The sequence below is a fragment of the Abramis brama genome (assembly GCF_963993115.1).
Source record: "Abramis brama genome assembly, chromosome: 18".
In the NCBI taxonomy this organism is placed as follows: domain Eukaryota; kingdom Metazoa; phylum Chordata; class Actinopteri; order Cypriniformes; family Leuciscidae; genus Abramis; species Abramis brama.
In genome coordinates, this window is record NC_139980.1 from 10,052,508 (window position 1) to 10,067,537 (window position 15,030).

At 36.0% G+C, this 15,030-nt stretch overlaps 3 protein-coding genes across 3 annotated transcripts in view; 1 reads left to right on the plus strand and 2 right to left on the minus strand.

Annotated features, from left to right (window-relative positions):
• Nucleotides 1-5,257, minus strand: part of fryl (furry homolog, like) — a 103,409-nt gene extending 98,152 nt beyond the window's left edge. The window contains exon 1 of the mRNA XM_084091474.1: nt 4,932-5,257. The gene's annotated coding sequence lies outside the window, so the exon portion shown is untranslated. The remainder of the gene's footprint in view (nt 1-4,931) is intronic.
• Nucleotides 5,258-6,179: 922 nt separating this feature from the next.
• Nucleotides 6,180-9,901, plus strand: ociad1 (OCIA domain containing 1). The gene is made up of 8 exons (XM_084091479.1): nt 6,180-6,407; nt 6,587-6,671; nt 6,841-6,894; nt 7,646-7,693; nt 7,823-7,955; nt 8,092-8,321; nt 8,479-8,631; nt 9,189-9,901. Exons 1-8 carry the CDS (start codon nt 6,348-6,350, stop codon nt 9,224-9,226), a joined length of 801 nt encoding a protein of 266 aa, XP_083947605.1. The 5' UTR covers nt 6,180-6,347; the 3' UTR covers nt 9,227-9,901.
• Nucleotides 9,902-11,396: 1,495 nt separating this feature from the next.
• Nucleotides 11,397-14,563, minus strand: ociad2 (OCIA domain containing 2). The gene is made up of 7 exons (XM_084091480.1): nt 14,412-14,563; nt 13,302-13,395; nt 12,598-12,651; nt 12,131-12,178; nt 11,885-12,008; nt 11,696-11,778; nt 11,397-11,481 (listed from the first exon to the last, which is right to left on the minus strand). Exons 1-6 carry the CDS (start codon nt 14,499-14,501, stop codon nt 11,697-11,699), a joined length of 492 nt encoding a protein of 163 aa, XP_083947606.1. The 5' UTR covers nt 14,502-14,563; the 3' UTR covers nt 11,397-11,481; nt 11,696.
• Between the last annotated feature and the right edge of the window lie 467 nt (nt 14,564-15,030).

Sequence of the window (15,030 nt, forward strand, 5' to 3'; positions counted from 1 at the left end):
CAGACACACATATGCAAACAAAATGCCATGTTGCTAAGACCAAGCTGGTTGAAGAAAATAAACCGGCCAACTAGGTCATCGCTCTTACCTTCGACCCTGAAACAAGATTAAACTTTTAGTTTCTCTCAGTTAGACTATGGCCATGGCTTTGCTTTTATCCAGAGAGTTGTGCAAGTCCTTTTATGATTAACAAAACAAAAACAAAAATCATAGACAGACAATAGGCCTAGGTTGGCAGCAGCTGCCGACTGCATTAGGGAGAGAAACAGTTCAGTTTGCTTTTATCTGTCCTCTGTAAATCTCCCTCTCTCTCATATGCTGATGTTAGTAAGAGTAATCCCCTGTCCTTGTCTTAACTATGAAGAAAGAACCAGACGGCAGAGATCATGCAAGCATGTATGAGATCAGAACATGAGAGCCACAGAGATAAATTATGGGGGGGGGGGGAGACACTCTGTTGGGCAGAGAAGAAAATAACTGGTCAGGGTCGGACAGAACCGGCAGCCTGGACATTAATAATGCACTCTGTTCCCTGTGCATGCTGATAGAGTTTCCCCTATACTGCAGTACTTCAATCCAGCACCCAATGCAAACTTTAGCATACACAGCAGGGCTCAACAATAAGGTGGACTGATGTTCCAGGCCAGGTGATAAATCAGATCAAACTTTATGACCAATTTATGAAGTTTTTTGTTCAACTGAAGTTATGAACATGCATGCCCATAATCACATAGTAAAGTGCATGTGCAGAACCCAGCTGTCAATTTGCCAGCTTATCCATCTATGAATTCCTAGGATTCGTCCCTAACAAATTACATTTTTATGAATAACCCTCACGTCATTTGTCTATAATATAACAGAGTCTTTTATCTAGAAGAATGCTGCGTTAATTTTCTTTCCAATCTCAGCGAGACAGCTGACAGCAGATCTGCGGTGTCACAACAGCAAGCTTCAAGCACAGTAGGCGTATGGAAAATATGGTCATGACAGTCATCCCCAGCGTTCGCCAGTCTGCCGAATACAAGACTCTGTGTCAGTTCACTTAGCAAATGCAATTATGTAACACTCCTGAAGGGCACAAGTGGCCAGGGGCAAAACGATGTCTGATTATTTAATTTCTGTTGGGAAAAAAGATGGGCCATTAAAATGCCCCTTTCATTTGTGGTCAAATCCAGCTCTGTAAAGCCCGAGTTCCAAAATGCCCACGTGCATTAATTTGCCACCTACACCAGACTGTCCGGCCCCACTCCTACAAGACCCTTTATACTGCACCAGACAACAGAAGATTCAAAATGAAAAGCCCTCACTGTTTTGGTTTCTTGTTTCATTATTTCATGGCAAAAGTAAAGCACAAAAAAGAAGTGAAGAATATGTTTTCACATGCCATGCAAACATGCAAAACACTTCTGTAATGTAAGCTGGCCTATATTATGTTTTCTAATTGCCACTGTTGTGATTATGCCCTTAATAATGCATTAAACAAGAAGAGGGTGTGCATGAGGGCGTAAAAACACTGCCACCTCAGGCACGTTTAAATTTAAATTAGGATGGAGGAGTCGTAAGCCAATTCATCCCTTTCCCCTCCCTCCTAAGTGACAAAATTATCCCATGGGATTACAACTATATTGCACTGTATATCTCTTTCATTTATGTGGAACTAATTAGCAAGGGGCATTAGTTCCAGTGAAGAGGCAATTACTGAGAACACCTCTTAAACAAGGTAATTTAGGTTATCAATGTAAATAGCACAGTAAAGTCACAATTAGTCAAAATGAATGTCTGGATCCGTGCGTTAGGTCTTAAAGTAACAGCAGCCTAATACAGTAAACCTGCTGCTGTCTGTCAAACAACAAAAGAAAAAGAGAAAAATCACTCACTGCTCTTGACTGAATAACTTTTGTTGCTTTATTATGAATCAATATATTTAATTAATGTAAAGACAATGCAGTGTTACTAGTTATTAGTTTTACATTTGATTATTCAGTTTCTGTATTGTTTCTTACTTGAGTGCTACTGTTAAATACATCTTATGTAAGCCTATCTGAAAAACTTAAAGCACTGTTTATTTCATATCTTTGTTTTATTGTGTTTGTTCTATTGTTTGTAATTTGCCACTTTGTTCCTATTTTCATTTTCAATAACAAAGATCATTTAAAACTAATCGTCCATCCCTAGTTTCAAGTGTTTTGTTTGCTTACCTGGATGTTCTTGAGGTCTTAACTATATATTACCAAGTTATCCAAAGAGTTGTTAGTATTTAAAAAGTTTTTTTATAGCCTATATATTGATGTTAAAATGACATTGTCAGATATTTGACATTACTTTTTATGTAATACTAAAACACTGCTTTTCAGAAGTTGTAGTGATGCTTTCTTTTCCTAGAAAGAATGTGAAACACATATATTGGTTATATAATTCTCAGTTTTCAATATAATTTACATTTATTTTACACACTTAAAGCAATATTGTATCGCATTTCAAATATCGCATTATTTAACAAGTTATCTTGTCATCTCAAGCTATGGAATATAGCATTTTTCTTCAATATTGTGCAGAAAATATTGTGCCTATATATATATATATATATATATATATATATATATATATATATATATATATATAAAACATACACAAATATACATGCTACTGTTCAGATGTCTAGGGTCAGTAAGATCTGTTACCTTTTTTTTTTTTTTTGCCTCTTATGCTTACCTAGGCTGCATTTATTTGATAAAAAATACAGTAAATACAGGGAAAAACAACTATTGTAATATATTATTGGGCCATTACGTGTCAAATCAACCAAATTTCAGAAACTTCCCCAGCTCAAATTTTTGGTTTTGTTAATATTGTTTCTAAAGAAAGACAAACATAAATAGTGATGAAACCCAAATTACAGGAGGATAAAAATGCCTTTATAAAGATGGCAGCATTTTATTTGTACACAGAGATTGGTAGGTCTATTAGTAAAATCTGTTGACTTCAGTAATCTTTGTTGCATTACTATATGACAATGGTTGTTTGGCAAAGGCAGTTCAAAACTGGGAAAAGGCACCTCTTGTGTTTTTTGCCCTAAATTTCTAAGTTTGCATGCCCAAGAAAGAAGTATTAAAGATCTCTATCCTTTTAGATTTTGGTTTTCAGCTAACTTTTCTTTTGGTATCCATGGCATGTATTTTAAGGCCCTTCAATTGCAGAGATATTGGGATCTCAATATCACTCAATAAAAAAAATGCTGAATAGTACACATTTTCAGTGGTCAAAAACCAAATGTGGGTCACTTTTCATAGAGGTAGCTAAAGAACAAATAATGTTGAAACTAGAAATGTTTCATCGTTGTTTTCAATCCAAACATTTGCATAGAACATACCTGTCTGACTGAGTGCCAAAAATACTGTTTTTTCAAAGTTTATGTGCCTGTTTTCTATTTTATTCTATTTTAAAATTCAATTAATTCTTGTAACAGCAAAGCTGAATTTCCGTAACAATGTAAATGTTTTAAAACTGCCACTTTTAATCAATTTAATGCATCTTTGCTTAATAAAAGTATAATTTTCTTCTTTTTTTTATTCTTACTGACCCTCAAACTTTTTAATGGTAGCGTTTTATTATATTAATTAATTACTTAATTTGAAATTTAAACAAGCACTGTTTACATTTAATATATTCATATTTATACTAACACTAAGCTTTTTCAATTCTATAGCATATTTGTTTTTGGCATCAAAAAATAATGAAATTTCACTGCTAATGGTCTCCATGATACAATTTTTGTTATGGCGATGACTCCATTTAAAAGGCTTTTTGGTTCTGATGCCGGAGTTCATTGAAGCATGCAGAGATTTCAGATTAAAATATATTTCTACATCTATACATCAAGATTTAGGACCATTAACTGAAAGAAGGACGTCCAAGTGTTTAACACCAATGCAAAATCCCCACTACTGTTTACAAGAGACACACTACTGTCATGACACTAAGAGCATGTTATGTTCAGCAGTAAGCAGGAAGAGTTCACACTCCTCTCAAAGCTGTGTTCAGGAGTGTGAACTCTTCTCTGCTCACTGCTGAACATGCAGCTCTCACACCAAATGCTGAGAGGCTGGCTGGGACACTAGAGTTGTTAACATCATTTATGACTCATGCACATGTTTACATAAGGCACGCAATAAACATCACTGAGCCTTTCAAGTGACAGATTTTATTAGATGGACAAGATAAAGGGAAAATAGGTAGTCTGTATTGAACAAAGCCATGTCTGCAGATTAATAACTCCATCACTAACAGCTTTGGGGTTTTTACTACAATTTCGCACTTTTTTCAAATGAAAGGAAATGAAAGAGAAAGCAAATTAAAAGATCGTTCAATGTCAATCTGGTGGTTTCAGTTGTCAATAAACTTGGTGGGTTTTAAAACATAGCTTAGTAACATCCTGTAACTAACACCGCAGATCTTTATATGATGACTGATGTTTCCACCAAACTACAGCTTTGTAACCGTCTCCCTTCAGTCAACCGTTCATACACGTTTCCCAAAATACACATTTCTCACGTTTTTCTGATTGGTTAAACGTAGTGTTGTCTCACAAAACTCTATAAAAAGTCACAGAGTGGACTGTGCATTAAGACTTATGCTTCATATGTTCTGGTTAACTCATGTAACGTTACGTCACTAATGATGACCAAAAACGCTGTCTATGTAGACAGCTCACTGGGTTTTGTGACACAACCACTGACTCCACTCATCTCTTCGCTTCAAATGCAGGTCAACATAACATAACTTGACTACCAACTGCAACTGATAATATCCCACCAGGGAAAGTGCATCTGATAAGACAACCGATAAGCGTTAAAAGTGAGAGCTGGCCCTCTCGGTCTTAAATTAGACGTCGGTTATTTGAGGTTAGTCAAAAAGAATTCGGCCCTTCTTACCTTTTTAGAGCAGCTGCGCTTTTCCTCGTCAGTTAGCCTGCTCGCGCTAGCTCTGAAACCAGATGACTCTTTCCAAAAGATGACGAGACCAACTCGAGCTTTACAACAACAACATTTTACATCCGTTGAACTCTAACGTTCAATCCTATAGCTAATCTTCTCGGTCTTTTTTTAGCAAAACACCTAAAAACTCGACGAATGACAACGTGCCCACCTCCCTGTCTAACAGATTGGAGCAGCGCTGGCTAACGGCTTTGACAATCCGCTCTTCTGATAGGGGAGCTGCGGTGTCAAGATTGCGGAGCTAAGCCCCGCCCCGTGCTCGAAGCGATGAATGCACTGTATTCACACGCTTAACAAACGGACCATTCTATTTGATGATTCAGCCATCAATCAACTCGTACTGCTACTGGATTGGCTGTAGCACACGATTCTGTGATAATTCCCTCGGTTTGTCAAAATACACGTTCGTACACTGCGTATAAGTACATAGACTAGAAAAAAATCAATACTTTTAGATCAGACCCATCTGCTGTTCGTTGTTTATGAGGTTTAGTTTTTCGTTGTGAGGTCAGTCGATAGATGATGCAATTAAATTGCCATTGACATAACCCTAAAAGCTATTAATACTCATATTGACAGTAAGTTATTTCTCTGAAGGTGTCTAAATCATTTCGCAAACATTTGTATCTGTTCAATTCATCTAATCTCGTTTCTTTCTATTTTCAGACTACAGTATCAGTATTTATTCAGGGTATAAGATAAGAAATATTAGCAAGTGTTAATATTTAGTTTATGGAATAATCAATACTTTTACATATGTTTACATGTACATACATGTTTGTCTGAACGCTTTATATTTGAGGCTTTCTTTTTCTGTATCTTTTATTCATAAGAATAATAAACATATAAACTGACGTTCATATCACATGTACATGTATTACAAATTAAACGTCGACAAAATCTTCGTTAAATCTTATGAGAACAGTTCACATATACAGTCAAATTCACTCGCACAGGTGAAGAAACAGAAACAAATATTTAGATTATGATAGTTATATAATGTTTTGTTTCTTTCATATTCGTGAATTACAATTGGTATTTGCATTTGTCGACGTAGAATTTACAATAAAGTATTCTTCATCAAATTAACATTTATACAGAAAACAAAGAATAAAATAAACAACCGTTATAAATAATATCTTTCCAAATATTTTGAGGTGGTGTGAGATTTTTGTTTGGTGCTTCCGGCTTAACTCCTGCACTTCCGGGTTAGTGTTGTTGCTGATAAGAGTCGACTGGAGGTCATGTAATAAAGTGTGTCGTTGGGCTTGTTGACTAGTTATCCGCGTAATCCTATGGATACTGCAAAAGCAATATTGTTTTAGTAATCGCTCTGTGTCTCTTGAATCAGTCATGTCGCAAGCATCGTCTGGATTTACTCCGGCTGCTCAAGTCCCACATGCGTCCAGTAAGGTAGGCAGTAAATTCACCTGACAGTGTTTATAAACCAAATATTCTCTCTCTACTGCTGTATCTCATGCAGAAGTACGTCAAAAGCAAACTGTGTGCTCGGTTTTCTGTTTACAGGATCAATTAGATCGTTGGTAGGGAACTTTCAGAGAGTTTCCTCACGCATAGTTTTGTCTTCTTAGGGTCCTTTTGGGGCTGCTTACATTCCCAATGAAGAAGAGAGGCGTGTCTTCAAAGAGTGCAATTCAGAAAGCTTCCGGTACAGATGTGAGTAGTGTACTAGACCTAGACTGTTATTCAGCAAAAAAAAAAATTAGCGTTCCTTTATTTTGTTTACTTGGCCAGGTATTGTCTCAAGAGGCTTTGTCTTTGCCTCTGATGAGAACATACTTAAGAAAGAGACTTGTGAACATGTCTGCTCTCTTATTATTTGCAGCCTTGCCATTTTCCGCCATTGCAATTGGAGTCACTCAGGTAATGGTATCAAGAGGTAAGTTCAAGTCCAATATTTCAGTTTCTTTTTACTCATGGTTCCCATTGTCATGGAAAACCTAGAATTATCTGGGAATTGTAGGAACTGGAAAAGTCATGGAATTAATGAAATCTTAAAAAGTAATGGGAAGTTCAATAGGGAATATAATTTATTTTCTAGATATGTTATAGCTAGAAATTGCTCTTGAAAGTGTGCTCAGTCTCAATTATAATGATTTTAGTTATTACAAAATAACTATGAAAGTTATGGGGAAGTCATGGAAATTTTAAGGATATTTAAACTAAAAATGGAAATTCTCATTCTCTTTTTTGTTGTTGTTCCAAACCCATAAGACTTTCATGCATCTTTGAAACACAAATTAAGATATTTTTAATGAAACTTGATGGACTTCTGTCCCTACATTGAAAGTCCATTCCATCCAAACTTTGAGGCTTCAAAATGTTCATGAAGATATCCATATAAATAAAGAAAATTCCATAAAGAAATCCAAATGAATCGAGTTTAATCCAAGTCTTCTAAAGACACATGATCGCTTTATATGATGAACTGATTTAATTAAGGTTTTTATTCACATATGAACATTGCTCAACATACATACATACATAGAGCACATCAAAAATGGTAAATGGAAGCAAACATTTTAAGGGTTAGAAATGACATGAGATAGAATAAAGTGACAGAAATTTTATTTTTCTTTAATCTGTAAAAAGGTTTATAAAAATCTTGTATTGTTATTGTTTATCTCCAGGAATACTTGCTCCATCACCCCGGTTTGGCTCTCTTCCAAAAGTTGCCAGTGAGTATCAAGAACAACAGCCCGTACAAATTTTAAAGACACTTAAAACCAAGGTTATATGAAGATGGAGGACTATTAAAAGGCAACATTTTTCTCAAGTTCCACTGAATGTATGTGATTTGTATGCAGTTGCTGGCATATTTGGATACATTGGTGGGAAAATGTCTTACATGAGGGTCTGTCAAGAAAAGTTTAGGAAACTGGAGAACTCACCACTGGGAGAGGCGCTACGACAGGGACGTCTGCATAACATGCCTTCTGCGTAAGAACATGTTACATGCACAGCATTGCACACTTTTTCTTATATATATATATATATATTATTTAATGAATTCACTTTAAGACAAGTCATTTTTACACACAATAATAATAAAATAAATTTTTTTTTTTTTTTTAAGGACAAACCAGTCAGAATTTTCAGATCTAAACACATCAGAATCTCACCAGTCTGGTTCTGAGTCTGTTTCTCAACCTGCAACAGAAGTCAGTTCTATGCCTGAGAGCTACAGCAGTTACACAAGTGACTATACCTACAGCAGCCCCTCCCAATCATACGACCCCACTCCTTTTAGTTCTGGATTCAGTGATTCTGGTCCCGTTAACATCAGGGATGATAATTCTTCTCAAGGTACTGCCACCCTTGCACATGACGACCAGAACACAAACTTCTTTAAACAAATATACATTTGTGTACAATTGGCGAAGAGGAAGGACATTCGTCATTGAATAAGAATTTGTCATCTGATTGGTAGATGATTAACAAGTAGTTTGCATTTATCCCAAAGCGCCGTTCTATCCAGATGAGGATGTGCCTAAGAAGAAGCCAGTGTTGTATGAGGAACTGCGTAGCAAGAACAGAGAGAACTATGAGGTCACTCTCACACAAAAAGCTGAAACAATGCTGAAACCTCAAAGAGAGGTGGCGGCACCTAAGGAAGGTGAGCTTCAGTAACTGATTTCCCTAAAATTTGAATAAGTCTATAGCAACAATGATTTGTGAGACCTATAAGGATTCTAAAAGCCAGTAAAGTTATGAGTTGGCCTTATCCTGTTTACTATTTAACATATAAATGTCAAAGCATCCATGAAATGATTCAGAAACAGTTTTGTGTTGGATTGCCAATTGATGGTGAATACACTAGTTAAATGGATAGTTCACCCAAAAATAAAAATACTGTCATCATTTACTTAGTTCCAAACCAATATGAATTTCTGAGAAAGAAGCGCAAAAGAAGATATTTTGAAGAATGTCAGTAATCAAAACAGTTGATGGTAGCCATTGACTTAACATGAAATAACAATGATGTTTTATTTTTATTAACTAAATTTAATTTATATGAATAAATACTGTAACAAATGTATTGCTCATTATTAGTTAGTGCATTAACCAGTGTTAACTAATGGAACTTTTTTGTAAAATGTTAGCAATTATTTAATAATCTCAATGTCCTTGTATCTTTTAATCCATAAACCGGTTTCTTTCTTACCTCTCCAGTTAAAAAGAACCAGTATGGAGATGCTTGGGAAGAGTAAGAGTGACCTGGAGAATCAACTGTCTGAAGAGCTCAAGATCCAAACGCAGTGACTTCTGTGGAGTTGTCACGCCTCGTTCTGCCAGATCAGACCAAAAGCTGCAATCAAACGATGATTTGAAGATGATTGTATTTTAAGGAGCAAAACTTAGTTTGGGAAATGAATGCAAACTTGTTAGAATAAAAATGCTTTTGATGGCATATGTGCTTTGAAAACAAATGTTTATCTTCTTGGCTTCTAACTTTAAGTGGATTTAAGCTAAATCATTTTAACAAAGTATCAGTGTTTTATTGATTAGGACATTGTCCAAATATGCTTGAGATTTGTTAATAAATAAATAAATACAAGTACAATTTTCTTCAATATAAACCCAGGAAAATGGGGATGGAAGAAAAGCGTCAAAGTTTATCCACTGAAATTATAGTCCAGCCAACATTAAAGTTGTGCACAAGTGATGATTATGACAGTGTTGTAGGTTATGTTTAGACTTGGACCCATGATAATAATGACATCATTCACTGATGTTGCAGTTATTAGTCATGTCCTCTGAGCTGGAGATAAGAGATAAAGATATGCGTGTTCTGAGGTTTAAAGTATTTTTTTTTTTTTATTCTTTTGATTAAGATTCACAATTAAATGTTAAATTCAATTAAAGCCTTTGACACCTGTAATTCATTCACTGTACTTTGAATTCTTGTTTGTGAATATATATATATATATATAAAATATTATTTTTTTTTAAATGAGTCAGATCTTATTTCTGTAGAACAATATTATGATCTAACTCAAAAGGTATCTCTTTACTGTCATAAAATTGAACTGAAACCTCCACTCCCTCTCTACTTGGTAAACAAAGAATCAGAAAAGTTGAGCAAATATTGGTTTATAACAATATGAGGTTAGTCTCTTTCCTGGAGGAAGACTTGAGCTACTCCTGGAATAAATTAAGGCTTAAATCAAACCCGCCATGAGGCAGGTTTAATTTATGATTAACGTTGTTTCTCAAAGAAGACATGTTTTACTTGGATACATAAAGCCATGGTCAGAATTATTGGAATCCTTGGCAAATATGAACAAAAACTTCACAAAAACCTAACCTTTCATTGAAGTAAAAAAAAAAAAAAAAAAACTTATGGCGCTTTTCCATTACCAGTACCAACTCGACTCGGCTCGGCTCGCTTTTCGCTCCGTTTTCCATTGCAGATAGTACCTCCAAAGAGGTACTTCTATACTCTTTGGTACCTCCACACTAGTACCTGGTCGTCATAGCGACGCCGCAGGAAACTGCCGTGACTTAATCTTTTACGCGAGACACACCCGCTACCCACACACACAGGACAATGGAGGAAATCGAGTGTATGCTGTTTTTGGATGTTTTTGTTTTTGCTGTTTTTTATTCAGGACACTCCGTCTGGTGCGTGCAATGATGACGCAGTGAATAGTGACGATTCTCTCTGACCAATCAGCAGTCTGTCGTGTTTTCACGTCACATTTTAGTATCGCCTCAGCTCGCTCAGAACTGTAAAAACTGTAAAAAATAGGCTCAGAACCTCGCCGGAGGTGGTACGAAAAAAAGTACCTGGAAGCAGGTACAGGTACAACTTTTACACAGTGGAAAACCAAACAGAGCCGAGTCGAGTCGAGCCGAGTCGAGTCGAGCTGGTACTGTGTAGTGGAAAAGCGCCATTAGTAAAGTAAAACAACTGAAAATTTGTGAAGCTCAACAATCTTTTGCTGCACATCAGAACTATATTTGGTTTTACTCATTGTGGTGGATGATTTAGGGAATTTGACCTTATATTGTTCCCTCATATTTAATAGTCCTGTAAAACAGGAAGCCATGGCTGGACAATTGTACACTGGTGTGCTAACAATTGTAAATATGAATGGGAATATACTTCAGAGATTTTACTCATAATAGTTAGGGGTAGCCTACCAATTATTGTGCCTCCATTATTCCCTCAAATCCACCTCATGGACAAACACCACAACTATTAGTGCTAAAACATCGCTGCCATTTGACACACTATGGCTCATTTCAATAAATAAACTATGTTGCACAAAGGTTGTCTAATTTGCCAACAGCAGTGCATAGCTGCAGTGTCTTGGCGCCCCCTGCTGTTTAGTTAGTTTTAAGGTCCATTCAAGATGATTTCAGCTGCTTTCTGTTGCGTCATTTTCAAAGAAGAAAACATTTTATTTATTTTTTTATTAGAAAAAAAATACATAGAGTGATGAGCAGTGTCCTGTTGATCCTGCAACAGAAAAACGAATATATTTACCTTTAGCCTTGATTACACATATTGTTATCCTCATGAACAACGCCAGAGTGGTAGGTGTGGATTAGCGTGCAGGTGTTGACTTAGGTGGATCTTTTGTGTTTAGATATAGGGTTGTGTTTGGACGTGTGTGTGTGTGTGTGTGTGCGCGCGCGCGCGTTTTTTTTTTTTTTTTATTATTAAAAATTACCTCAACTCTGAGTGGGTGCAGTAGGCACTGTTGAAGATTGTGCTTCTTGTTGCTTGCACTTTTCACACACATGGATGCAGTGTCTGTATAAAGGACACCATGAACAGACATTAGCCTATTAAAATTGATTTAATTTCCCAGCATGCAACACATTAATGACATGTATAATACACACATTTTGATACTTACTTATGTCTAAATCCAGAAGGACCAAAGCCTTTTGTGAACTCTGGTCCCAGTTTATTATTGAACTTCTCTTTGCAGGCCCCAGCATAGGACGCTTTGCCTACTGCATAACCCACAATACCCGCCACTGCAGAGGAAAGTAGATTGATGAGTTTGTATTCCAGCTGTATATTGCCACTGTATTAATGATACAAAGCATGCATAATAATATGAGGTGGGAAATTACATTATTATTCAAAAGGGACTTACAAAGCAGTTTAGGGAAATACCCAAATCGCTTGGACTGTTTCCAGACACCTATAAAAGAGGTAAATTACAAACTGGATTATCTGTTTTTAATTAATCAAAATTAAAAAAATCAATGATTTAAAGACTTTATAGGGGCTGTTCATTCAGAATGCATTTTTCAATTCCACTGCGTTGCTTTTCCATTCTTGTTCTGTGCAAACATGAGCTAGATGGAAATATTGCGGTAATCTCTGCACACAAGTTAAAAGTTGTTCCACAACCCTGCATCTGTCGTTTTAAACACAAAAATGTGTTCTGTGTGAACCCTATAGGCTATTTAAAGAATAAGTGTTTCATTCATAAATGCATGACTGACAGACTATTGTAACCAGAGTTTTTTTTAGTATCGTTGGCCCTTAACTCTATGTCTAAAACCCAACAGCTTCCTGTAAAGAATGCTTTTTCACATTATGTAGACTGAATCTTACCACTGTATATAAGGCCACCAGTCACAGCCACGCTCCCGGTAGAGAGCGGAAGAGCTGTGGAGACATTAACAGTTCAGAGGTTAAAAAGTTACACATTATGATTCCAAATTCAACATCTAAATACCAAATGGTTCCAACACCCATTTTTGGAAATGATTCCCGCTCTCCAAAGGGGATGGTTGGATAAAAGGGTGCTTATAGAAGTGCACTGACGATGGAAAAGGAAACTATACCGATCAATATCTCATATCTTAAATTTTTACCTTCTAATGAATATTTGGTTACAGTGGAGAACTGGGTTACAGATCACTGTCAGCGGCAAACAACAGGCAGACTAAACTTGAGGCTTATGTTTCCCCCAACACAAACAGTGCTAGGGTTAAACCAAATTCAAAACATAAGCATTGGATAATAAATGCACCACTGTTTTACTCCATTGGCTAACATTCTTGAAAATACATGTACACACCTGTCAAATCTCTTTTTGCCAAAGCAAACAACCTGTGAAGAAGTTTTGTTTCCCATACAGTGGTAACCAAAACTGTTAGGCTACCAGATTTATTCAAAATATATTCTTATGTGTTTCAAAGAAAAAATAAAGTAATACAAGTTTGAAGCAACATGAATGTTAATGATGATGGCATTTTCATTGTGGGTGAACCATCACTTTAAGGGATAGTATAAATGAGTACATATTTCTTTACCTCGATACCAGAAGCTCTCGTTCTGACATTCCTTCCATATCTGCTTCATATCTTCCCTGGGAAAGCGTCGATCTGCTATGGGGCATTGGAATTGCTGTAACAGTAAAAAGGTCAGAAAAAAGTAGTCCTGAATATTCCTCTCCTTTCAATGAACTTTAGCATATACTAACATGCATTACTGCTGGTTAGATGACACGGGAACTCAAATGTATAAAGTTGTTTGAAGAACTTGTTTCATTCTTATTGTACATACCTAAACTAATTCTATGTAAATGTTAATTTAATTAAGACAATTAAAATAAACTATTAATTATTATATGTAATGTATAGAATAAACAAACAAGAAGCTTTAGTAAAATTGTTACTCACTCACTGAATCAAATAAACTCACTCCATATCAGCCCATAGCCTAAGTACAAGCACCATTCTTCAGCACAATGGTAACCACAAAATAATAATAAAAAAACATTACAGAAACTCTTAAAAATGTCCAACATAACTGATTATTAAACGCCAACATGTTTTTCCCTTTACTGAAAAACACATTAAAATACAGCATGCTAGGAATTACAGATCCACTGTCCAGTTAGTTGTCATCAAAAATGATGAATGTATAGTCCCAACACAAATGGATTAAATAACTCAAATTTTAAATGTATTTGGTCTTTTTTTTTTCGTCAGGAAGTTACAACCATTTATCAATCTATTCCTATGTTAAACAATCATCAGGTGGTTCTTTCAAGCCAGGTGGCTGCTTTCAAAGGATATTCTGTAGGCTACATTTGAGCACATTTCTAAATGCATCTAAAATCTACAAAACTCAATTTACATCTTTCTGTGTAAACATGGTGACCACCATACAGAAGATGCAGGCCTGGTATCACAAAGTGCAGCGAACACCTGGTTTCTACCAGTCTTCATGCTATCAACCACATGAACATTGATCTGAACTAACATTCAGATGCTGTACATGCATTTTATTAAACACTGATACAACAAGACCCACATTAATGCTAAAGATCTTAATTTTTATTCAATGTTAAAAGACACTCATGAATATTTAGCTGCAGTCTTTTTAAAAGATAAACAACCCTCTCAACACTCTCCTACCTTCCACGCAGACTGGCCGGGTTTTGTGTCCACCGGTCCTTCTGCTTCTGTACTCTGATGTCCTTCTGTGGTCATGTCTTTTTCAGCCATGTCTTCCTCTCTTTTCTCTTTGTCTGTTCTGCTTCTTCTGTTTCTACTACGTCTGTTTTTCTTTTGACCTGCTCATTAAGCTCCACCTCTCCATTCCTTAACTTTGTACATGCACCTCCCTTTGGGGGCAGTGCTGTGATGTCCTGTAGTACAGAGGGCTGCTTTCTGTGAACATTGTGGTGTCAACCCAAATGCAACGTCATGGTTGCCCTGCAAATTACATGCACATGAACACTGTGCTATTTGATTTGAATCACTGCATTTAGTGTTTTTAGTTGAAACTGTGTATTTGAAATATGAACAAAAATACATGAACCTAATGATTTGATACTTTACCCAATTCTGCATGTTTTTTTTGTAGCAGTCACATTACATCATGCTTAAAAGACCTTAAGAGTGCTGGTGTTTTACCAATGTCAAATGTCCCCTTTCAATGTCATTTGAGTTTTTTGAAGTGTTTCCTGTTTTGACACATACTCGTGTCAGCAACCTCACCTCTGTCCAACATTCACTGCCTACTCTGATAAAT

Bases quoted from the DNA above. Each gene is read 5' to 3' on its own strand.
- ociad1 (XM_084091479.1), top strand. From the start codon at position 6,348: ATGTCGCAAGCATCGTCTGGATTTACTCCGGCTGCTCAAGTCCCACAT. The intron at 6,408-6,586 runs GTAGGCAGTAAA...TTGTCTTCTTAG, and splicing joins TCCCACATGCGTCCAGTAAG to GGTCCTTTTGGGGCTGCTTA. The intron at 6,895-7,645 runs GTAAGTTCAAGT...GTTTATCTCCAG, and splicing joins TCAGGTAATGGTATCAAGAG to GAATACTTGCTCCATCACCC.
- ociad2 (XM_084091480.1), bottom strand. From the start codon at position 14,501: ATGGCTGAAAAAGACATGACCACAGAAGGACATCAGAGTACAGAAGCA. The intron at 13,396-14,411 runs GTAGGAGAGTGT...TTACTGTTACAG, and splicing joins CCGGCCAGTCTGCGTGGAAG to CAATTCCAATGCCCCATAGC. The intron at 12,179-12,597 runs GTAAGATTCAGT...CCTCTTTTATAG, and splicing joins TGGTGGCCTTATATACAGTG to GTGTCTGGAAACAGTCCAAG.